General features: G+C 41.3%; 6 protein-coding genes across 11 annotated transcripts in view; 4 read left to right on the forward strand and 2 right to left on the reverse strand.

Annotated features, from left to right (window-relative positions):
- Positions 1 to 2,156, forward strand: part of Ush (Zinc finger protein ush) — a 168,273-nt gene extending 166,117 nt beyond the window's left edge. For 2 of the 3 annotated variants that reach the window (XM_076814207.1, XM_076814206.1), the window contains exons 7-8: positions 58 to 291; positions 404 to 2,156. In XM_076814207.1, coding sequence (XP_076670322.1) covers positions 58 to 291; positions 404 to 832 — 663 coding nt within the window. In that variant the 3' untranslated portion in view covers positions 833 to 2,156. Of the gene's footprint in view, positions 1 to 57; positions 296 to 403 lie in introns of all 3 variants that reach the window. The other variant, XM_076814208.1, reaches the window with a different exon arrangement.
- A 336-nt stretch (positions 2,157 to 2,492) lies between these two features.
- Positions 2,493 to 3,948, reverse strand: Fs(2)ltopp43 (female sterile (2) ltoPP43). The gene is made up of 3 exons (XM_076814223.1): positions 3,691 to 3,948; positions 3,344 to 3,607; positions 2,493 to 3,191 (listed from the first exon to the last, which is right to left on the reverse strand). Exons 1-3 carry the CDS (start codon positions 3,856 to 3,858, stop codon positions 2,721 to 2,723), a joined length of 903 nt encoding a protein of 300 aa, XP_076670338.1. The 5' UTR covers positions 3,859 to 3,948; the 3' UTR covers positions 2,493 to 2,720.
- Positions 3,949 to 4,051: 103 nt separating this feature from the next.
- LOC143369833 (uncharacterized) lies at positions 4,052 to 7,170 on the forward strand. 2 transcript variants are annotated; one of them, XM_076814214.1, is made up of 9 exons: positions 4,052 to 4,232; positions 4,359 to 4,433; positions 4,541 to 4,814; positions 4,890 to 5,160; positions 5,239 to 5,433; positions 5,510 to 6,073; positions 6,154 to 6,423; positions 6,500 to 6,712; positions 6,801 to 7,170. In XM_076814214.1, exons 1-9 carry the CDS (start codon positions 4,202 to 4,204, stop codon positions 6,981 to 6,983), a joined length of 2,076 nt encoding a protein of 691 aa, XP_076670329.1. In that variant the 5' UTR covers positions 4,052 to 4,201; the 3' UTR covers positions 6,984 to 7,170. The 2 variants fall into 2 exon arrangements, with proteins under 2 accessions (XP_076670329.1, XP_076670330.1); XM_076814215.1 differs by lacking the exons at positions 5,510 to 6,073; positions 6,154 to 6,423 and having other exon boundaries at positions 4,053 to 4,232.
- Positions 7,088 to 14,653, reverse strand: L(3)77cdf (phosphatidylserine synthase 1 homolog l(3)77CDf). Of its 2 annotated transcripts, XR_013085508.1 has the most exons (6): positions 14,244 to 14,653; positions 13,341 to 14,165; positions 13,018 to 13,240; positions 12,837 to 12,912; positions 11,840 to 12,393; positions 7,088 to 11,754 (listed from the first exon to the last, which is right to left on the reverse strand). XR_013085508.1 is itself a non-coding variant. In XM_076814216.1 (5 exons), the coding sequence occupies exons 1-5, from the start codon at positions 14,495 to 14,497 to the stop codon at positions 12,338 to 12,340; spliced, it is 1,434 nt and encodes a 477-aa protein (XP_076670331.1). In that variant the 5' UTR covers positions 14,498 to 14,653; the 3' UTR covers positions 7,088 to 12,337. The 2 variants fall into 2 exon arrangements, 1 of the variants encoding a protein (XP_076670331.1); XM_076814216.1 differs by having other exon boundaries at positions 7,088 to 12,393.
- On the forward strand, positions 7,546 to 12,058 carry LOC143369829 (endothelin-converting enzyme 1). Its single transcript, XM_076814205.1, has 15 exons — positions 7,546 to 7,746; positions 7,811 to 8,777; positions 8,955 to 9,062; positions 9,155 to 9,260; positions 9,337 to 9,532; positions 9,616 to 9,765; positions 9,831 to 9,923; positions 9,999 to 10,184; positions 10,244 to 10,375; positions 10,453 to 10,635; positions 10,783 to 10,889; positions 10,960 to 11,147; positions 11,250 to 11,416; positions 11,557 to 11,709; positions 11,814 to 12,058. The coding sequence occupies exons 1-15, from the start codon at positions 7,546 to 7,548 to the stop codon at positions 12,030 to 12,032; spliced, it is 3,156 nt and encodes a 1,051-aa protein (XP_076670320.1). The 3' UTR covers positions 12,033 to 12,058.
- Positions 14,654 to 15,034: 381 nt separating the features above from the next.
- LOC143369827 (transcription elongation factor SPT6) lies at positions 15,035 to 21,547 on the forward strand. 2 transcript variants are annotated; one of them, XM_076814199.1, is made up of 10 exons: positions 15,035 to 15,209; positions 15,287 to 15,370; positions 15,559 to 15,740; positions 15,814 to 15,933; positions 16,007 to 16,158; positions 16,235 to 16,478; positions 16,558 to 20,109; positions 20,177 to 20,414; positions 20,490 to 20,892; positions 20,962 to 21,547. In XM_076814199.1, the coding sequence occupies exons 1-10, from the start codon at positions 15,167 to 15,169 to the stop codon at positions 21,164 to 21,166; spliced, it is 5,223 nt and encodes a 1,740-aa protein (XP_076670314.1). In that variant the 5' UTR covers positions 15,035 to 15,166; the 3' UTR covers positions 21,167 to 21,547. The 2 variants fall into 2 exon arrangements, with proteins under 2 accessions (XP_076670314.1, XP_076670313.1); XM_076814198.1 differs by having other exon boundaries at positions 15,036 to 15,209; positions 15,556 to 15,740.
- The last annotated feature ends 281 nt before the right edge of the window (positions 21,548 to 21,828 follow it).

A 21,828-nucleotide genomic window follows, 5' to 3' on the forward strand; every position in this document is an offset into this window, starting at 1 on the left:
TACTTGCTGGCAATCCTTCGTTATCCTCGATTTCAATGGCAACTTTTCTTTCTACAGGCTATAATCGAGGCTGGTAGCACTCACACGTGTACCAGTGGTCCGACTGGAGGCTGGAGGTGTCCTGTGTGCGGTGCTGTTAGCCCAACAGCAGGAGCTGCGCAGCGTCACATGGACGCGCATCAGGGTGTCAAGGCCTTCAGGTGCACGATCTGTCGTTACAAGGGGAACACGCTGCGCGGTATGAGGACCCACATCAAGATGCACTTCGAGAAACGCGGGGCCGACCTACAGGTGAGTAAGTGGCGCTACTTCACATAGGTATATTAACCCTTTGCGATAGACAGCTGCCTATGCGAGTGACGCAAAGATCGTCCTTCTAAGAGAATCCCTCTCTATCTTGCAGGAGGAAAACTACATAACGTGCGTGCTGGACGACGAAACGGTCCTACCGACGCCAGAACCTGCCCCGGCCACCACCCCCGAGGAAATCCCTAACGAAGTGCAGGTGAACGGTAAGACCGAGGTTCGAAAGAGCCCCCAGCCACCCCCGCCGCCTCCACCTCCGACGGTGACGAGCAAGGTGAAGCAGGAACGCGAAGACACCCCGCCACCAGAGGAGAGCCTGGACCCGAACAAAAGCGGTCCGCGTTACTGTCGATCGTGCGACATCAGCTTCAACTATCTGAGCACCTTCATAGCTCACAAGAAGTTCTACTGCTCGAGCCACGCCGGCGAGGCGAGCAACAACAACAATAACAACAATAATAATAATAATTCGAGCAGCCACGCTACGACGCCTCCAAGTGGCAGGACCGAGGCGTCGGTACTCTAAGACTCTCAGGACGGAAGCATCGCGTCAATGGTGATGTCGCCAACGGGACTGTTAATTGTTGCCAGTTTATATATATTATATATATAATTACCGACTATCCGATTTAGTTGATTACCGTTGCGTGATTTCTGTTGATCCAGGGAATTGTTTGTACTTATAAGCCGATTTATCCGACGTGTTGTACATACGCGTGCGTGGACACCGGGGTCTGCGGAAGGATAGACGAAGTTAGTAGGAGCGACGATTAGGTGATCGTGCGGTGGCGTTTGGTATTAAGATCGCTTTGGATCGTTTGCGAAGAACCGGGCAGAGAAGGGGTGAAACGAAGTATTCTAAAGCGAAAGGGAAAGAACGAGGGAGGGGAATGTTACGGGGATGATCTCGAATACCCGCGATCGACCCGATCTACAAATGGTGTGCAATCTCATGACTCTTCAATAATCTCGTAGCTGTAACTAATTAATCGACATACCTAAGGAATTACGGTAAATAAATGAATGAGTGTAAAATGTTGTACAGTAGACGAGTAGAGTATTACGGAACGATAGTTTTAATTATTCCTGAATGATACCAATCTCAGCTTGTGAAAATGCTAAGTTGCAATATGACATTTAATATATTATATATACATATATAAATATATAAATATGAATGAAAACGATTTTCATGTCCATAAATCGCGCTCGTGTACTATCGGGGGAGTAAGTACGTTGATAAATGTATCCAGACTGCCATAAAGAAAAAGTGGAAGAAAGAAAAGAAATAGCATTTGGGATCGTTTCCTGTTTTAGGAATTAAAATTCCTTAGTATTCAGCCAGGAATTCAGGGCTCGGTGTATAATTGGATTCTTACCAGCGCATTTTCTTCGTACGTACCCAATCAAAAGCGTCGCGTGTACTTGTGAACAAGTAAACGAATCGTTTGGAGGAGCGTAAAATGTAAAAATTAGAATTAAGGCCAGTGTTACACGTATACGCAGCGTACTATTCATATCATATAACGAGTTCGTTAAAGGCATCAACTTTTTCCCAACGCGCGAATTTCGACGATTGAGAACGAAGAAGGAAGAAAGAATGCGAACGTTAAATCTGTGCGTTGTCGCTGTTTAAGAACGGCACCGTTCCCAAAAATCTCAGTTACACAAAATTGTTTTCGTATTTCGACGACGTAGTATAGCCAGATGAACGCGAGACACTCGCGAATACTTTTATAAAGTAATTGTTACGTTATTTACGGGCCTGCACCCTAGGTAACTGCTGTTTAAAGGAAAGCAACATTCACGATACTCCATTTAAAATAAAATACAAAAGATTTGATAACACATCACGGAGAAGCTACTTTATTGCTAAAAGAAAAAGAAACTTGTAAATCTCTATCCGATACTTCCAACAGTTTGTTATACATTATAAATCTGGTATATCATTATATGCCATATATCGTCGAAAACGATTCTTTTTCTAAATACCTATACACCTCCCTCTGTCATTTCGACGTGTCTAGGTTTACTTTTATTGTTTTTATTTTGATAGATGAATTTTACACGCAGGATATATCTATATATATATATGTAATAAATATATAGACATAAATAAAATTCTAACACCTTTATGACCCCTTGCTTTCACATAATGGGAAAAATAACATAAAATCGTGTAACTTGCGTTTGGAAAACAGATTTAATTATAAAACTATATGTACTTCTTCACTGATCCAAAGTATTTTCAACGGCACAAAGGGCAAAACCTTTATGAAAACAATTATAGGAAAAGTGCAATTGTAGCGAATCTACTGTTTACCTGCTCATGTCCATGCAATAGAAAAAAACTTATTTACCATATTACTTAATATCCTTAAAACTTAAATTCGTGTTCAGTATCACTTTGAAAGTTAACTGTAGTTACTATCTTTACTGGAATTATCATCAGCATCATCTTGCTTGCTTACGTATTCTGCACTACATTCACTGAGATCACTGTCGTTCTCGTCTAACTCCTCCTGTATCCTTGCCTTGTATCTCGCGTATTTATAACCATAAGCTTCCACGTCGTTCTCATCAACCGCATAAACGAAATCATCCTCACTAGACAAATCGGAACCATCGTCCACTCTCATGTTCATAACAGCCTCTCTTATATCATCCTCGTCGATCGACTTTTCGGAGTGATCGCTATCGGGGTAATCATTCCTCCAGTTCGATTCGGAATTGGAATCTTCTGACTCGCACTCACGTTCAGGATAACCATTATCTCTCTGGCCATCGTAAACCAATTCTTGTTCAAACGGATGTATGGACAGCATATCGTCTATGCACACCTCGTTCTCGGTTTGTCCATAATATAAATCATACACATAGTTACCCTGTAATACATTGTTTGTGTTACCAGAAAGAACGTAATCCTGTACATGCGGAATAGGGCGGAGCAGAAAATTCAAATTTAAATTTTCGTCTATATGGCATCGCTCCGCCCTAATGGGGAAGCTACAACTAATATTCACAAAAGGTGCTTTACTTTTTCAGTGGAATGTTCCTCCGCAGTGGCACAGGACACAGAATCCTCCACGTCTATCACCGTCATCGCCTTGTCTTCGAACTTTTCATGATTGGAGTTATCCAAAGATCGAAAACAGTTGATTACTTTGTAACGATTCTCTGCTGAAGCCTCTTTCGTCTTTTCTCGTACTTTATTTAGAACATCCACCGGATGTTGTTTGAAATTTGCTTTTAGTTCGTCTTTCCCCAGAGTTTGAATCAGGTGTTCAACGACATTATTCTCCTATTACAAAAACAAGGAAACACGTCGTGATTTAAACTCGAAAGAATTTGCGGGTGTTTTGCCGGAATTCTTTCAAATTTTACCTGATTCTTAACAGTCAGAGCAAACTTGAGGATTGTCGCAAGGGGACCGGACGCGGCCGAATCTTCTGACTGCTCATTTTCGTCAGTTTTCCGTCGTTTACATGCGATTATTAATGCGTTTAAAGGCTCATCTTCGCATCTACGCTTCACACGCAACACCGCTGTCATTTTTTTATTTTTTTTTGCGCAAGATACTCGGAAAAGAATATTTAAACGAACCCGAGCACGAACGTATACTTTGCGTCGTTATTCTAACCTATTCTAATAGTTCGTTTCACGTTGGCCGTTGGCGCTACGGTGCAGATCTCTGATTCGGAGGTTAGAATCGTTCTCAGAGCAGTCGACATATCGATTATCATTCGCTGGCCTGGTCAGCAACAACGCTGGCAGGGCGTAGAAATTCTCGGCATGTTTTCAACTTGGTATTTCTTCGTTTTCTTCGCATTAAACGTCTGATGAAATCCTGATTGCTGGTCTCGCTTAAAATGAAGCGTTAATATTAATCCGAAACATGGCGCAATCTATTTTCGACGCTTTAACAGGTAAAACTTTTCCGTCGTAGAAATAGGTGGGGTTAACCAACAACTATCCTATTTATCTTTCCTCCTGAAAGAGAATCCAGGTAACATTTCAGGCACTAAAGGTCACTGGTTTTCGTGCTGTTACAGGCGTATCGCTCGACAGTCCTTCTGTGCAATCTTTATTGGAGTCACAGACTCTAATAACCGAGGTTGAGCAGTCAGGTGGGTTTCTTGCCAAAGTAATATTGATAACCTATCAGGAGATCCCTGCACTACGAATATTTCAACGGAACGGATCTGTAATGACTGTTTTTATATATTATATTTAGCAATCGATCAGGATGAGGAAGATATATTTCAATGCGGGAAGTGTAAAAGCCAGTTCACATCGTTGCACATGTTTGTATTGCACAAAAGGACGCACCAAAAAGCGCAGGAGCAGACAATAGATTTAAGTCAGTTTTTGGTGAACGACGAGAATAATACTGTTCATACGGAGGACAGTGGCCAAGAAGGATCGCAGTATAATCCTCAAGAAACGTTCGTTCAAAATGATCAACTCAGCGAGCCGATTATACTCGAAGAATCAGACATGCTGTTCAGGTCAGCTATAAGTGATTACATACTCGACGCGTACTTAAAGATATCCGTTTCTAACGAGCGCTACGTTCTTTGCAGCATGGATCAAGGTGCTAATTATTTTACAACGGATTCGACGTTTAGCGTTCCAATTATATTAAGTTCGGATGGGTTGGATAGTTTCGAAAGCTCCACTATGCCAGCGGATACTGAACCAATGAAAGATGATTCAAACGAAGTACCTCATGCTCTGCAAAGCGATATGTCTCAAGAGCAGGATATTAGTAACGTAGAGAAAATTGATCTGTCGATAACGGATAGTCCGATGACAGACTCGGACGCTGCGATTAATCAAACACAAAATTTAAAGGTACGTGCCGTGGATGCCGTAAGCGGCTGTGTTGCGTTGGAATTCGTTCGCTGATCGGATAAAAATATTTGATTGCAGTATAAGTGTGGATACTGTAACAAGCAGTTCGCAAAGAAATTTTATTGGCAGCAACACGAGCGCTCTCACACGGGGGAAAAACCATATCAATGTGTTGTATGCGGACGTGCGTTTGCACAAAAATCTAATGTGAAAAAGCACATGTCGTCGCATAAAGTATGGCCTGGCACTGCTATACACTCCCTACCTCCCGAGGTACATTAAAAATTTTGCCGTAAATTTGCAATATTCCTCCACATCTTTCTTTTTAATAGCCCATGACCATTGTTAGGCACCAGCAGACGGAAGCATAGACCGTACCTATCATTGTCAGTTTTGCAAAGAGATATTCGATTCGTACAAAGCTCTAAAGGGCCACCTTATAGTCTCTCACTTAGCACTGAAAGTGTACAAATGTGTGCAAAGTAGTTGTAGTATGATGTTCGCTGAACTCGAAGATTTCTTAGAGCATACTCGCAGCCATAAGAGATCGGAATATCGTTGTCACGTGTGCGGTGAAGTATTTAATACTCTGTCTGATCTTGGGCTCCATCAATACGCCCACTCCGTCCAAAAACAAAAGACAACAGAGAAATATTATTGCTGCTCCGTTTGTAAATCCTCCTTCTCGAATCTGGAGGCTTTGCAACACCACACGGAGACCACGACGCACGATTACGCATGTTTACACTGCGGTAAAAGTTTCTTAATCGAACGATTTCTGCGGCGCCACTTGAAAACGCACGCCTCGTCCGCGCGATTCGCCTGCGAAGATTGCGGGAAAGCGTTCAAAACCGAGCAATATTTAGCTAATCATAAGTTAATACATAGCGAGGAAACGCCGTTTCTCTGTCCAGTGAGTAATTTTACGATTCGACTTACGAGATCGTAAAATTCCGTCACATTTTTCATATAATTTTTTTTTTTTTATTGTAGCATTGCCCGGCTAGATTCAAACGAAAAGATCGTTTGGGTCGGCACATGCTGATTCACGATTTAACAAAGAGATTAAAGTGTCCCTTCAGAGGTTACTTAGGCTGCATGAGCGAATTCTCGCGACCTGATAAGTTAAAGCGTCACCTTTTGACGCACAGCAATATCAAAAGATTTAGTTGTAGTCATTGTAATCGTAATTTCCATCGGGCACAAGCTCTTAAGCATCACGAAATGAATAAGCATAGTTTAAAGTGCGAAATTTGTTCACACGTAAGTGTTGCATCGAAGTGAACCGATAGGGAGTAATCAAAGCCCGAGCTTACGCCTCTAAAAATGTTCTTTACAGGCATTTAAAACTAAAGAACAATTGCTAACTCATAATTGCGATCAGTCGAGTGAGACCAAGAAGCACACGAGTTCACAGTTACCTAAGAAAGCTTCTGGATCATTTAAGCCAAGGAAACCTACCCCAAAGAGACAAACATCATCAAAGACTGCGATTGGGCTTGCTGATAAGGAGAAACTAGAGAAATTTAAGGCTGACGAAATACAAAGAAAAGTAATTACACGTCGCTCGCGTATTCGATCTAATTTACCATCGCTCTAGAAGCCACGGCATCCAAGTAATTCCTTTTCTTGCCTTCTAGATTACCTCCGAAACGTTTAAGTCTGGCGACTACAAAGACGAAACGTGTACCAAAAAAGTAGAGAATATTTCTGTATCAAAAGAAATCGGATCAACGATCGAAGCAATCATCAGATCTGACGCGGCGGACAATGAAATCAAACGCAACATTGATATATATTCGGTACAACAGACAGGCGAATAGAGTTTTTAAATATATTTTTTAATTGTATTTAAATTATAATATAGTCTAGGCTGTAGATAAGTTGTCATATAGTACGTGCAATGGGATCATTGGCAAACTGCAAGTTGCATTTTATAATAGCATATAATATTTTGTAGATTACATATCTGTGATAATTATATTATAAAATATATTAATATAAGTAACTTATATCTATCTTAAGTATTTTTAATGTCGCCTTCCTTAGATCGTATGGAATTTATGAATGTATTTAAAAAGAAAAAGGAGAGGCGTTTGTGTCAATACATACATTTGATTTAATTCAAACCGATGTCCCGTGCTGTGTCGTTAATTTTTTATTCCACAGGATGCAGCGATATCTACCTAACGAACGTTGTATTATACTTGAGAGATAAGTAAAAGGAAGTGGTTAGCAAAACCGCGATCACCACCTCGTTTCTTGCGTTCTCATTTCTAGTTCAGCTTAGTAAAGAAAGCACTGCAGTCCTGTGTACTAGGAAAAAAAACAGTGTCACATTGGTGTGCATCTTTAATGCTGATATAATCAATTATATTCGAGAAGATGCCTTCTCGAGGATTTTATGAAGTGGCTAACAAAGAAGAAGGCAGAGCAGCGGAACGTGACCAATCTTACAAGAGTTGCGTTATCGCACTATTAATATTTTTCTTTCTATGTATTATCCTCATTCTCGCAAGTTTACCGTGGAAAAGGTACAACAATCGTTATTCTGAGGATGAAGATGAAAATTTGGTAACAGCCGAGGTGAGTTTATTTTTTTAAATGAAAAATTATAAAAGACGGTCTGATAGAAATGATATCGGCACAGCAGCAGCATCGCAATCAACATCGCGCAGAGAGGACGACGAGTACAACAGAATCAATTAAACCTCATCTGTACGATGATACTTTCATTGAGTCAACAATTTCAAAATTAGAAGTGTCCACGGAGAAGTCTGAAGTAACAAACGTTACGAACTCGACCAACGATTCGTTTAAGTTTGAAAAGCTCCTGAACGCCGAAACAACTACAGAACCATCAACATCTTCATTAATTAATAACGAATACACGACTAAGAAAGAATCGTACGACGATCCGTCAACAAGTAATATAGCTTCGTTGGATGAGAACTTCGGTTCTACCGGAGACGATGTATCTAGTTCGACTACGGAAGAATATAGCGAGAAGACTATTAACAGATCGGAAGACTATACAACGCAATCTTCCACTTCCACGGATTTAAATATTGTCAGTAAAACAGCTTCCTTCGATGGGTACGAAAGCACGACAGACGGTGTTGCCGAATCCACAACCGAAGGTGACGAAAATACTACAATTAGAACTACTATCACCGACAATATTGCTAATGGAACAACGACAGACGTCCCCGTCGAATTTACAACTGAGGAGAAGTCTACGATTAAATCTACCATTAAAGATGTCGTTGACGAAACAACTACTTTCAGCACGTACGAGAGTACAACTGAAACTGAAAGTACTACAATTGACCCTGCCACTGATAATCCTCGAAATATAACTACCGATTCTACGATAACAAGTACAGCGCAAATTACAACTACGGACAGATCTATGAGCACGACGTCCGAGTATCGCCGTAATGAAACAGTATGCAGAACAGGCGAATGTAAAACTATGGCCAGCAAAATGCTATTTTACATGAATCACACGGCTGACCCGTGCGAGGATTTTTATGAATACGCTTGCGGTGGTTTCGAGGCGAATCCACAGGTCGTGGAACGGAATTTGAAGAATGTAGCTTATCAACGCATGTCGCGTGCGTATCGTTTTTTTCTTTACAACACTTAAGAGAAAATATTCTTTATCATCAACACTAAAAATAAAGAATATTTCCTCACGTATCCAGTGCATACATGTATGAGCAATACTTGGGTATCATTAGGATGCCTCGAGGTAAGTCTCGGGTGGAGTAACGAGAGGATTTGGTTTTCAGGGCAAATGCAGGAGGAAGTGCGTGCGAACAAATCGTCCCTTTTCACCAAGTATTACAACAGCTGCATGCAATACGGAAACACGAATCTGACGGAAAGGATACGATTAGGTACGCAGTAGAAAAGAATGTCTAACTACCAATCACTACCTAGAATATACATTTAATGTGCAATTCGTAATATTAACATCCTCGTTACACAGCGAGAGCAGAGTTAGACGAGGTAGGGAAGTTTTACACTGCCGACAATTGGCCTGGAAATCATACAAACTTCACCGACTTAGTCGCTAAGCTATTGTTACGCAACAGGTAAGGGGGTTCTGAACAAGCGAACTGTACAAAAATATCGCCATCCTCGAGTGTCTTGAATCTTTCGATCTTTCAGCGCTCTGCTGTTCGACATCACTGCCGATCTCGACGAGTACTCGCCGAACCAGTTCACCCTCAAGATAGGGCCGACGATGTACAATAATCTGTTCGACACAGAGGAGCCGGAGGATCTTTGTTACGCTAGTCGATACGAGAGGGAAGAAGAGGTGGTGGACCTAGGGAACATGTACAAAAAATATAAAACGTGCAAAGTACGGATATGTATGTGCATTCGATAGAGAAGCATGTTCTCCGCAGCCGAAAATAATTTAACGCGCGTACCATTCCTCGCCAGGACGATACGGAAACGTTTATAAAATCCGTCAAGGAAGCTTTGACGACGCTCAGCGTTTTCGACAAGCTGAACAGTATGTACAACATCACCCAATACCTGCAGACCACGGTGATCCACATGGATATGCAGATAGTGAAAAGCTTTTTCGCGGTGAGTCCATCGAGCTTCACAGCCGCGCGATCGAGAACGTTTCGTCGAGCCTTCTTTCGTTGCAGAATTACCCGTCCAAGAACAAGATCCGCGAGGCCTACCTCATGAAGAATTACACCCGCGTCTCAGTCGCGGCGTTACAGAAAGATCTGAAAGTCGTAAGATAAACAGTTTGCACGGTCGACCAGCTGATCTACTTGATGGAGTCGATATGTTCTGTAACATGTTTGCAGATAGACTGGACGAGACTGATCTACTTGCTTACAAAGCAAACGATTAAACAGGAAGTGAGCTTACAAGTCTACTTCTACGACGCTTTGATCGAAGGGCTGAAAAGCATCGAAGAATTCGAGGCGAGCAACGCAATGGCATTGAACAATATACTGCTGGGGCTGTACGCGCACAATCTTTACCGCGAGGTACGATACTTTATGATACATTTCATTGACTTTCGCACTCAAGCGCGCATCGCTTTCAGCTGGTCGTATCGAAACACAGGGACACCGAGGAGCACTGCCTTCGGGTGGCTGGCAACGTTCTGATTCCGGAAGCATCGGACTTGTACATTTCCTCCTTCTCAACCGACGAACGTTCGAATATGAATAGATCTGTAAGAGTTCGTTACACGCGATTTGGTTATTTAAAAGTGTCGATAGAGTAACTATCCATTGCTGTATGAATCAACAGATACACGATTTGTTCGAGAAACTGAAAGACACGTTGAAGTCGAGGGTAACAGAGGCAAAATGGGCCGCGCAAGAAGGGCGTGACGCGTTGGTGGCGAAGATAGACGATCTGAAAGTCGCAGTGCCCGATATTTCGTATTTTACTGATAACAAATCAACTTATAGGAACACCGGAGCTGACAAGGTACAAAGAAACGTTTTGATTTGTAAATAAAACGATAAGAAACGCGTGCGTGATACACTAAATATCGACGTTAAAAAAAAATCTAGTACTACTGACTTGTATGAAACGTTTACATTAAGGATAGTGTCATGACGATTTAAATTCTAGGTGGATTTATCGGGCAATTACTTTGAGAATTCAATTGCTTTAATGCGAAGGTATCGAATGCTGATATACGCACAATTGTTTACAAATCCAGGCCACCCTGAACAAATGTAAGTCTAGAGTTAGAAATAATTGTACGAAATATCTTTACGTTGTTCTACTAAGTGGATTATCGAACAGTTGGACACAATACGCAACGCCGTACCAATCCAAAGGATTCACTATCTACGGATTGGATCTCGTTGTAATACCGTTCGGTGTAATCGATTGGTCCACGAAGTATGATGAACCTTCGTTTGATTACATAACAATGGCAACACTTGGTAACGTGATAGCGCACCAAATCGCACACCACTTCGACGCCAATGGTATTTGAACGATACGTAATACGATCGCGCTGCCAGACAGTGCTGGATCTTATAAATTCGTATAAGACTACAGATCTTTTAATCTCGAATATTGTCCTTCAGGTATCTATTATTGGAATGGAACCCGCGACGCCGAATACTCCCTGTTGAACGACAACGACTCTACGAACTCGAATTTCGCAATATATATTAATTGTCAAAGAAATATTCTATATCAGAACCCTCTGACTATGGAGTTACCATCGACAGGGCAGATCGTGTCTTACGAGGTGAAATCATACATTTCGTTCCTCTATGACTCTATGATATCGTTATAACTGCAAACAATATCGTTTAAAAGCGGTATATGTACAATTGGGTGCGCTATTTAAACTAACCAGTGTTTGTCATTTACGAAACACGTTTGCAGATCCCGCAACTGACGTTGAACGAACGATTATCCGAGACGATGGGACTCAGATTAGCCTATGATACTTTGGATCGATTGAGATCTCGTGCGGAAGTTCATCTTCCATGGCTCGATCTTGATTCCGATCAGTTATTCTATCTCACCTATGCTCAGGTACTCTTGTTACAGTAAGATTCATGGCATTAGCATTGTTTAAATCTACAATTATTAAAAGTATTACCGTATAGTGAACGCGATATTTTTCTTTTCTGTCACAGATGCAGTGTACGAAGTCACCACTTACGTCGTCGTATGTATCATTGTACGAGGACGAGCAATTACCGAGTCGCATTCGCATCTTTGTTTCTGCGTCTAACAATAGGCTTCTTGGTGAAGCTTGGAATTGTGCGGATGGCTCGCGAATAATTCCAAGTTCTACTTGCAGCGTATTTCCGTATCTCGAGTCTAACGATGACGGAGTAACTACAGCGCAATAATAATAAAGCGACCGATCTTTCTTCTTCTTCTTCTTCTTTTTTCGTTTTGTTTATAAGAAAGCGTGATTAAGTGGTAACGACGCTGTCCGTTTATTCTCAGGAACAAGATAGTTTTCTTTTTCTTTGTTTCATTAACATTCACACGTAAACAGGCACGATATGAGAAAATCAGATGAGCTCATACATCCATTGGCAACCTACTAAATTTAAATACTCTCCTCCGTATGCTCTTTACAAGGCGACTAGAAAGTTAGATAGCGTGAACACTTCACCCTTAAGTCGGTCGTTATTTCTTGTGAACCTGTTCACAATCGCTTCTTTTCCACCGAGTCCACAGATTTTGCAGAGTGAACCATACCCCCTAGAACACAGACCGATTGCTACAACTGCATATTACTTTAACATTTACTGAACCAATGATGAACTGAGCTGTGACAAAATGTTCGATACATCACAAATAAATTATGAACGTGTACATTAATTTAAAATCATATCATCAGACATGCATTCGTATTCATACATGTTGAGAAATTAACATTACGTTTATCACCGAATGCTGCGGGCAACAACAGAATGTAAACAAGTACAAAAATTCGTGACATAAAACAGAAGCAACCCGTGACACAGCTTGTTTTGCTTTCATAACATTCATGTCAGTTGAGTAATGGACTTTAGAACATGTAGATGCCACTCTCGTTTTATATTTAGTAGCTGTTAATTATAAGTCAATAGCCCAGTACACTATCGGCTTAGTACGAAGCGTTATACACGCTTGAAAAGAACATAGTAGACATCAACACATACCACTGCTAGGAGTTACATCCACATGGCTGTTGCCTAGTCGTGTAACTGACCGTTTTGATATAACTTTCTTTTCCGTCTGAAAAGACGAGAGCCATGCAAAAGGCATAAAGGAAAATGCAAATAATCATTCAGTTAGTTCCAAAGTAAACGAAAATCCAACTCTAAGGAACAGGCCACGTACCTCAAAGTACTGATGCCATAGAACACAGCCATAGACACAGAGAACCGAGACTAGAGATTGGCAAAGTAGCCACAGAAGAATGTTTAGTGCTTGAGTGCGCTCAAATAATGCAGCACCATGCCGTATACACAGTAATGCTTCTGTAACCATAATCGCACCATAGACCCAACACTGAGTCCCTACTCTACTACACGTTGGATCTGTTACATACATGTAGTACTGCCTACAATTTATATCCAAACATTATACCCTTAACATGGATTGTCCTCGTTCAACCTATTTTAGCAAACATTCGTCGATTGCGCGATATAACTTTTGCCTACCTAACGGATGGTGCGACAATTATTCCAATTAATATTAGTCTTGCCACGACAAAGGGATGAGAGGGTGGAAATTCATACACGTGCTTTAAGAAAAATGTATTTAGCTCCGAGACCTGCCAGAAGATAACCAACTGGCACAGAGCAACGAATCTCATGTACGTGCAGGTCGGATCCAACCATCTAACAGCGGTCCAACTGCCAGGAGTAAATTGTAGCATTGCTCTCTTCAATTTTCCAGTGGTGCTCTCAATGTCACGGATGCTTACCCATTTATATTCGCGCATCTCCAAAAGGGAGCAAATCTTTAATCCGACCCAGATACCCAAGCCATTACATATAACAACATCGAGTATAAATGCATCCCACCAGCATTCCACAAAATTTGGCAACAAATGAGCGAATGCTATCTCCGTTACTTCCCACATAACACTAATGGCCCACAGAATACCAAGATGTCGAATGAGAATTGCTTTAAAAGCCCATCCCAGAAAGTGGGCTACTGCAAAAATGTCTAAATGATTCCATATCTTCTCTAACGTAATATCCGAACAATTAACACCATATTCTTTATCCATATCTATGTGAAACGACGCCAAGCCGGGGTCTACCCAGACCAGGATCTTTTTGACTGTTTCGTAGTCTTGGAACAGCATGAATAGCAGCCCCATTAGGTACAGTACGCTACAACCAAATACGAGACTCCAAACGACCGGATGGGGCCTCGTGAATGGTCCGTTCGGAAATATGAGCATTGATATAATGAGAAAAAAAAATATGATGCAGAGTATTCCGGCCCAAATGTTGTCCTCGACATTGGTAGTATTCCTGTGTTGAATTAACAGCCGATATTTACAATGTTTAGGATTTTCACGGTGATGTAGGATATACTGTATATTCAATTACCTAGTGAATGCAGAATATATTACAGCGCCGATCGCGATCAGGAGCAACGTAATGCTGTGTGGCTTATAGAAGAATTCGATCGAGATATCATCGACTGGTTGCTCATTGATATTTGGAAAACTGTCCGTCCCGTGTCGTAACCTGTGCCCTTCGCTGTAGCCAGGGCTACTCCGGCAATTCACAACCTCATTTTCGCCACCCTTGACAGGCCTCTCCGAGAGCCTGTCACCGACAGATTTCTTGCTAGTCGACATCCCAGTGGTGTATTCGACCGATTCAAATTCGTATTCTGATCATCTCACGCGTCCTTTGACCCACGTTCTCACCCGCGGTTCCCTACGTAACGCTATCACGCTATCGTGAAATTTACACAAACCCACTCAGTCGCAGACGAATAGCGGATCACACAGGAAGCTACTATGGTGATCAATTCACTTCCGTCGCTCACATGACTACGGCAAAGAGAAGGTATACCAAGAGGCGACACTCTGACGAAGAAACTAGTTTTAGAGAGAGACGAAATCCACAACCAATTTAAATGTTTATGCGGTAGTCGGAATGCGACGGGATTAACAAGAGGCGATAGTAAGACGAAGATATACAGCTGCCTTATACAACCAATTTAAAGGGACAAGCAAACGAAGAACTTCAAAGATACCGCTTGGAGTGTCGCCTCTTGGTATACTTTCTCTTTGACTACGGAACGAGAAACCATTCGACCAATCCTGTGGCTTCTGTGTCAGCTGATTGGGCAGCGATCTGATGCATTGCGGGAGCGCCTTTATATATATCAAACAGCTGTGCAGATGTCACAGCGTCACAGCCACTTCTTCCGAAAAAGTAGGGTTCGACCTATTTTATTTCATTTTCTTATCAACTATTCTCCGTATTCTTTCCAACAGATCTGATATTAATAAGAAAATATGGCAGACTACTTGGACGCCGAAGCAGAAGAGAGCGAGGCAAGTGTTAAAATGTTTTATACACGAGGAATGTAGGCACTCGATTCCGTATAACCTAACGCTCTGTGGTCTTTCAGGAAGAGGCAGAGCTTGATGCTAAGGAGAGAAGGAAGCTTAAGAAGCTGAAAGTGATGCATGATAGCGAGGATGATGAAGAAGACGATGGTAGGAAGTGATCTACAGATATATTTATTACCGAGAAACTACCACTCACTTATGGTCGTTTCTAAGCTATTATTTTCAAGGCTATGTTGTATTTAATAGAATGGGAACATTTTTGTAGTGTATGGATTAGATTTATGTACTTTTAATACTGTTTAATCTAACAAGGATATCTATGTATTATTTAGAAGAAGAGGGGGAGGTGCCAGGGCTTATTGACGATAACCCAATTGATGACAATGATGGGGAGGATAGCGACGCATCGGATGAGTCTGGCAAACGTAAGAAAAGTGACGATGAAGATTTTGACGACCGATTGGAAGACGAAGATTATGATCTGCTTGAAGAAAATTTAGGAGTTAAAGTTGAAAGGGTATATAAAGAATGAAAGGAACTTATGGGAAGTATGCTAATGGGGATCTTCTAAAATATTATGTTTGTTCTAGAAACGTCGTTTTAAACGTTTACGGAGAATACAAGACGAAGAATCTGAGGGCGAAGAAGAGAAAGAGCAGGGTGATGAAAGAGATGCTATCGCTAATGAATTGTTTCAAGTCTCCGGGGATGTATGTTCTTGAGTGAAACTAAGATAAATTATCGGTAAAGAATATCTATAGGAATGTTCATATTTATTCATAGGAAGATGACGGAAGAAGCGAAATTAGCCGTAGAGCCGATGCAGAAGAATATGATGACGAAGAAAGCGAAGATGAAGATGATTTTATTGTGGATGGCGATGGGGTACCCATAACTGAGAAACGGAGGAAGAAAAAGCCTATCTTTTCAGACGCGTAAGAATGACTTGATACATACAAGTAGCGCGCATAAATGTTCGACACAATTTAATAATTCGATTCATTGATATAGTGCTTTACAAGAAGCTCAAGATATTTTTGGTATCGATTTTGATTACGACGAGTTTGGAAAGTACGGTGAAGATGAATTTGCAGAAGAGGAGGAGGAGGAAGAAGATGAATATCAAGATGAAGTAGAAGACCGACCGAGACGATCCAAAAAACATTTAAAGAAAAAGAGCTCGAGGAAGAGCATTTTTGAAATATACGAGCCTAGCGAACTTATACGTGGCCATTTTACTGACATCGATAACGAGGTAATTAATTAATCACAAATAGTTTTAATTTAGTGCAGACCCTCTTATGCTATATAATATAACGAATTGGGTATTTCAGGTTCGTACTACGGACATTCCCGAACGTATGCAACTTAGATCGATCCCGATTACACCAACAACAGAAGGTTCGGATGAATTAGAGCTTGAGGCAGAGTGGATATACAAGCAAGCATTCTGCCAGCCGACAATTTCGGTACAAGATGCTCACCTGAACGAAGAAGCCAAAGAAAGAGCCAAAAAGGGTCCACAAACCGTTGGCAAAATTAAGAAAGCTTTGGACTTCATGCGAAATCAAAACTTTGAAGTTCCTTTTATCTCATTTTATAGAAAAGAATATGTTTTGCCAGAATTGAACATCAATGATTTGTGGAAGATTTATAAATTCGACGCAAAGTGGTGTCAGCTTAAACAAAGGCGAGAAAGTTTGTTAAGATTATTTGCGAAGATGAGAAACTACCAGTTAGATGAAATTATGAAAAATGCTGACGCTCCATTACCCGAGAACATACGACTCGTTAAAGACGATGATGTCGAACGACTGAAAAGTGCTCAGACTTTCGAAGAATTGAACGATGTTTATCGACACTTTATGCTTTACTATAGCCAAGATGTGTCGGTTATGCAGGAGAATCTTCGTATAAAAGAGAAGGAAGCACGCGTGAGAGCTAGACTCGAGAAAAGGAAGCAGCAAATCGCGGAAGCTGAGGAGAATGGGGATGTTCCTCCGGAAGAAATTATCGAAATGGAAGATGAGGAGGAAGAAGCCGATGACACGTTGAAACAGCCAGTTAGAAAAGGTCCTTATTCCATTTGCAGAAAGGCTGGCTTGGATGGACTTGCTAAGAAGTTTGGCCTCAATCCAGAACACTTTGCCGAAAATCTCCGTGATAACTATCAACGTCACGAAGTAGAACAAGACCCGACGGAGCCAAATGTAGCGGCCAACGAATTTTGCTCAGCCGTTTTTCAGACAAGCGACGAAGTACTCAAAGCTGTGCAATTAATGGTTGCTATTCAATTAGCTCACGAACCATTAGTACGTAAATGTGTTAGAGAAATGTACATGGAAAGAGCAAAGTTGAGCGTGAAACCGACGAAAAGGGGAATAAAAGAGATCGATGAAAGCCATCCAATTTATGCATTAAAATATATCAAGGACAAGCCTGTGAGAGATCTTGAGGGCGACCAGTTTTTAAAATTAACTATAGCAGAGGAAGATAAATTAGTTACATTGTCGTTCAGCGATGCAGTAGAAGGAAATACTACCAATAATTATATCGACGAAATAAAGCAATTGTACTACAGGGACGAATTTAGTAAAAGCGTGCAAGATTGGAATGCGCTAAGAACAGGCAGTGTTGAAATAGCTTTAAACCGCATTGTAATACCACAGCTGAAGAAAGAAATACGGATCACTCTTTTGACAGAGGCAAAGGAATGCGTCATGAAAGCTTGCTGTCGTCGAATGTATAACTGGATAAAAATCTCTCCGTACAATTGCGTGTTCCCTGAAGAAGATGACGAAGACTGGAATACCAGTAAAGGAATCCGAGTGATGGGTTTGGCCTATGTACCTGATCCGTCTCAATCTGCTTTCACTTGCATCATTTCCGTGGACGGGGACTGCACGGATTACCTGAGGTTACCGCACTTATTGAAACGCAAAAACAGTTTTAGGGAAAACGAGAAAGCGATGAAGGAGGCCGACTTATTAGCGATTAAGAATTTCATTGCCACGAAGAAGCCGCACGTTGTGGTAGTAAGTGGTGAATCCAGGGAAGCGTTGATGATAGTGGCAGATGTGAAGGAATGTATCGCCAGTCTGGTAGAAGATGAACAGTTCTCTTCGATTCAAGTAGAAATATGTGATAACGAGCTTGCTAAAGTTTACGCAAACAGTAACAGGGGTACATCGGAATTCAGAGACTATCCAGATTTGTTGAAGCAAGCTATATCCCTAGCTAGGAGACTACAGGACCCACTGTTAGAATTTTCTCAATTATGTACCATAGACGAAGAATTTCTGTGCCTTAAATATCACCCTTTGCAAGATCAGCTTCCTAAAGAGGATCTTATAGAAAACTTATACTTGGAGTTTATAAATCGGGTGAACGAAGTGGGAGTAGATCTAAACAGAGCTGTTCAACAGCCTTACACTGCAAATTTAGTACAATTCGTGTGCGGCTTGGGTGCCAGGAAGGGTCAGGCGCTGCTTAAGATTCTGAAGCAAACTAATCAGAGATTAGAGAATAGAACGCAGCTTATAACGGCCTGTCACATGGGCCCCAAGGTGTTTGTTAACTGCGCCGGTTTTGTTAAGATAGATACGAATAGTTTAGGGGATAGTACTGAAGCGTACGTGGAAGTTTTGGATGGTTCGCGTGTACATCCGGAGACATACGAGTGGGCTAGAAAGATGGCAGTAGATGCTTTGGAATATGACGACGAAGATGCAAATCCCGCCGGTGCTCTGGAAGAAATTCTCGACTCGCCAGAAAGGTTAAAAGATTTAGATTTAGATGCATTCGCAGAGGAGCTTGAAAGGCAGGGTTTTGGAAACAAGTGCATTACTCTTTACGACATAAGAGCCGAGCTGAATTCAAGGTACAAAGATCTCCGAGTACCCTATGAATCTCTAAATACAGAAAAGTTGTTTGATGTCTTGACAAAGGAGACTCCGGAAACGTTCTACGTGGGCAAATTAATTCTGGCAACGGTTATTGGAATAAGTCGCAGAAAGCCACAGGGAGAGCAATTAGATCAAGCAAATCCTGTTAGAAACGACGAGACCGGCTTATGGCAATGTCCATTTTGTTTGAAAAACGATTTCCCAGAATTGTCAGAGGTGTGGAATCATTTTGATGCTGGCGCGTGCCCTGGAAAAGCGATCGGAGTTCGCTTGAGATTGGACAACGGAATATCTGGCTACATTCACGTGAAGAATTTGTCCGATAAGCATGTTGCTAATCCAGAAGAAAGGGTACACGTTGGCCAAGTAATTCATTGTCGCATAATAAAGATCGAGGTGGAACGGTTCAGCGTTGAATGCGCTAGCAAAACGAGCGACCTCGTTGATAAAAATCACGAATGGCGGCCACAGAGAGACATTTATTACGACACTGAAGCAGAAGAGAAGGACAAGAAGGTCGAAGAAGATACCAAAAAGGGCCAGCAGAGGCAAACTTACGTGAAACGCGTTATAATTCATCCCAGTTTCCACAATATAAGTTTCACAGAAGTTGAGAAATTAATGCAGAGTATGAAGCAAGGAGAAGCAGTAATACGACCGAGCAGTAAAGGGCCTGATCACTTGACAGTAACATGGAAAGTCACTGAGAACATTTACCAGCATATTGATATAAGGGAAGAAGGCAAAGAGAACACGTTTTCTTTAGGCCGTAGTCTGTGGATCGGCAACGAAGAATTTGAAGATTTGGATGAAATCATTGCAAGGCACATTAATCCAATGGCCGCATACGTGGCTGAACTCTTGGACTTCAAGTACTATAAATCATCTCTGGAAGGGATCAAAGACAAAGCAGAAGAAATATTGAAAGAACAGAAAAAGCAGAATCCTGGTGGAATACCATACATTGTATCTGCTGCTAGGGTATGACACTCCAAATTACTCTTTGATACTTCCATTCAAAGTCTAAACATTTTCCTTTATGTTCTAGAGCTATCCTGGGAAATTTATGCTTTCCTATTTGCCTCGAACTCGTTGCCGTCACGAGTATGTCACTATAACGCCGGATGGATATCGATTCAGGGGTCAAATGTTTAGCAGAGTGACCGACTTGTTCCGTTGGTTTAAAGAACATTTTAGAGACCCCATACCTGGCCAATCTACACCTGGCACCCCTCACGGAGCTATGACTTCGAAAACGCCATATAACGATACTCCAGGAATTAATGGTAAATTGTTTAGTACTGTTATGCCATTCTGCCAGCGTTTATTGTGTTACTTTTATAATCTCCTTTACAATGCAGGGGTGAATCCAGACGCAATACAGAGAGTAGCCCAGAATATGCCGCACCATATGCTGCACTCGCTGACAAAGGTAGCAAGCCAGACTCCACACCATTATCCACCCTATACCCCAGGAACAGCCAGTGTCAATAACTATGGAATGTATGGAAGTACACCTTATACACCTTCAGGCCAAACTCCATTTATGACTCCGTATCATACTCCACACCATACGCCTCACCATCCACAGACTCCTAGCCATGCTCAAGGGCCATTTTTACAACCAATCCCTCCTGTCATGAATTCCAATACACATAGACCACCAAGAACGCATAGGCCCGTTTCTGCCGCGGCTGATACAACAAATTGGATGAAAGCTGCCGAAGCTTGGGCACGTTCCAAGCAATCGACATCGAAGGACTTGTAAGTATACAATTTAATATAAATGTCAATGTGGAAGCCACAATGAAACATCGCCCTTCCGATTTTTAGCAACAACACTACTCCCAGATATGACGACTCTAGGAGAACACCACGGAATCAAGAGACCCAAAATGACAGAGCAACTCCACGAAATAGAACGCCATCTGATCGGACTCCGTCTTATAAGTCTCCCAGAGGGACTCCATTCACAAATTCTAGTCCTCGGAGTATGTCTCTGAGCGGAGATGGCACACCTTTGTACGACGAAAGTTGAAACAATAATACCTTGTAGCTAGGACAATTGGTTACCTGAAACTATACTCTGCTCTACAAACGAAGAAGCGAGTGAGTCGGAACCATAACGCATGATCTTCATTTTTGCCCGCTGGCATAGATCATTTTCTATGATCCAAAGTATTTATTACGAGTACAAATTATAGATCTTTTCTAGTTTCTCTTTCCAGACTTCTTCAAATATTTAAGTCACACCAAACAAAGGGGCAGGATCGAATGAAATTGATTTCACGTATATTCCTTATTTCCGTTCAGCGACGCATTCTTTCCATTCGCAAAAATGTTCTACAGTGCTCCATTTCCATGTATACGTAATATGTAAAATATTCTACCTCAGTGAAATTACATTCTCAAACAGTAATTATACAACGATATATTTATAAATGTTTGCTCAATGCATCGCATTATCATTTCATTTCATAAATCATGGAATTCAGACGAAAACATACCGCCCCAATCAGGAATTATGCGTAAGTTTTGTTTGTACGAGAAGCAATTTGATACTAATGTATTACTATAAGAGTATGCAATTTCGACATATATATATATTTTACTATGAAAGATTAGTAAGATTAAATATATACTGATTAAAATGCCTCTTCCTTCAACCATTTATAAATTCACGATTTCGATGCAAAGTAC

The sequence above is a fragment of the Andrena cerasifolii genome, chromosome 6 (genome assembly GCF_050908995.1).
Source record: "Andrena cerasifolii isolate SP2316 chromosome 6, iyAndCera1_principal, whole genome shotgun sequence".
NCBI classification, from domain to species: Eukaryota; Metazoa; Arthropoda; class Insecta; order Hymenoptera; family Andrenidae; genus Andrena; species Andrena cerasifolii.

Coding starts and splice junctions, on each gene's coding strand:
- LOC143369833 (XM_076814214.1), top strand. CDS start 4,202: ATGGCGCAATCTATTTTCGACGCTTTAACAG. Junction 4,233..4,358: donor TATTTTCGACGCTTTAACAG/GTAAAACTTTTC, acceptor GTGCTGTTACAG/GCGTATCGCTCGACAGTCCT. Junction 6,424..6,499: donor AGTGCGAAATTTGTTCACAC/GTAAGTGTTGCA, acceptor TGTTCTTTACAG/GCATTTAAAACTAAAGAACA.
- LOC143369829 (XM_076814205.1), top strand. CDS start 7,546: ATGCCTTCTCGAGGATTTTATGAAGTGGCTAACAAAGAAGAAGGCAGA. Junction 9,533..9,615: donor AAAAATATAAAACGTGCAAA/GTACGGATATGT, acceptor ATTCCTCGCCAG/GACGATACGGAAACGTTTAT. Junction 9,924..9,998: donor TACAGAAAGATCTGAAAGTC/GTAAGATAAACA, acceptor ACATGTTTGCAG/ATAGACTGGACGAGACTGAT.
- LOC143369827 (XM_076814198.1), top strand. CDS start 15,167: ATGGCAGACTACTTGGACGCCGAAGCAGAAGAGAGCGAGGCAA. Junction 16,479..16,557: donor TTACTGACATCGATAACGAG/GTAATTAATTAA, acceptor TGGGTATTTCAG/GTTCGTACTACGGACATTCC. Junction 20,110..20,176: donor ACATTGTATCTGCTGCTAGG/GTATGACACTCC, acceptor TTTATGTTCTAG/AGCTATCCTGGGAAATTTAT.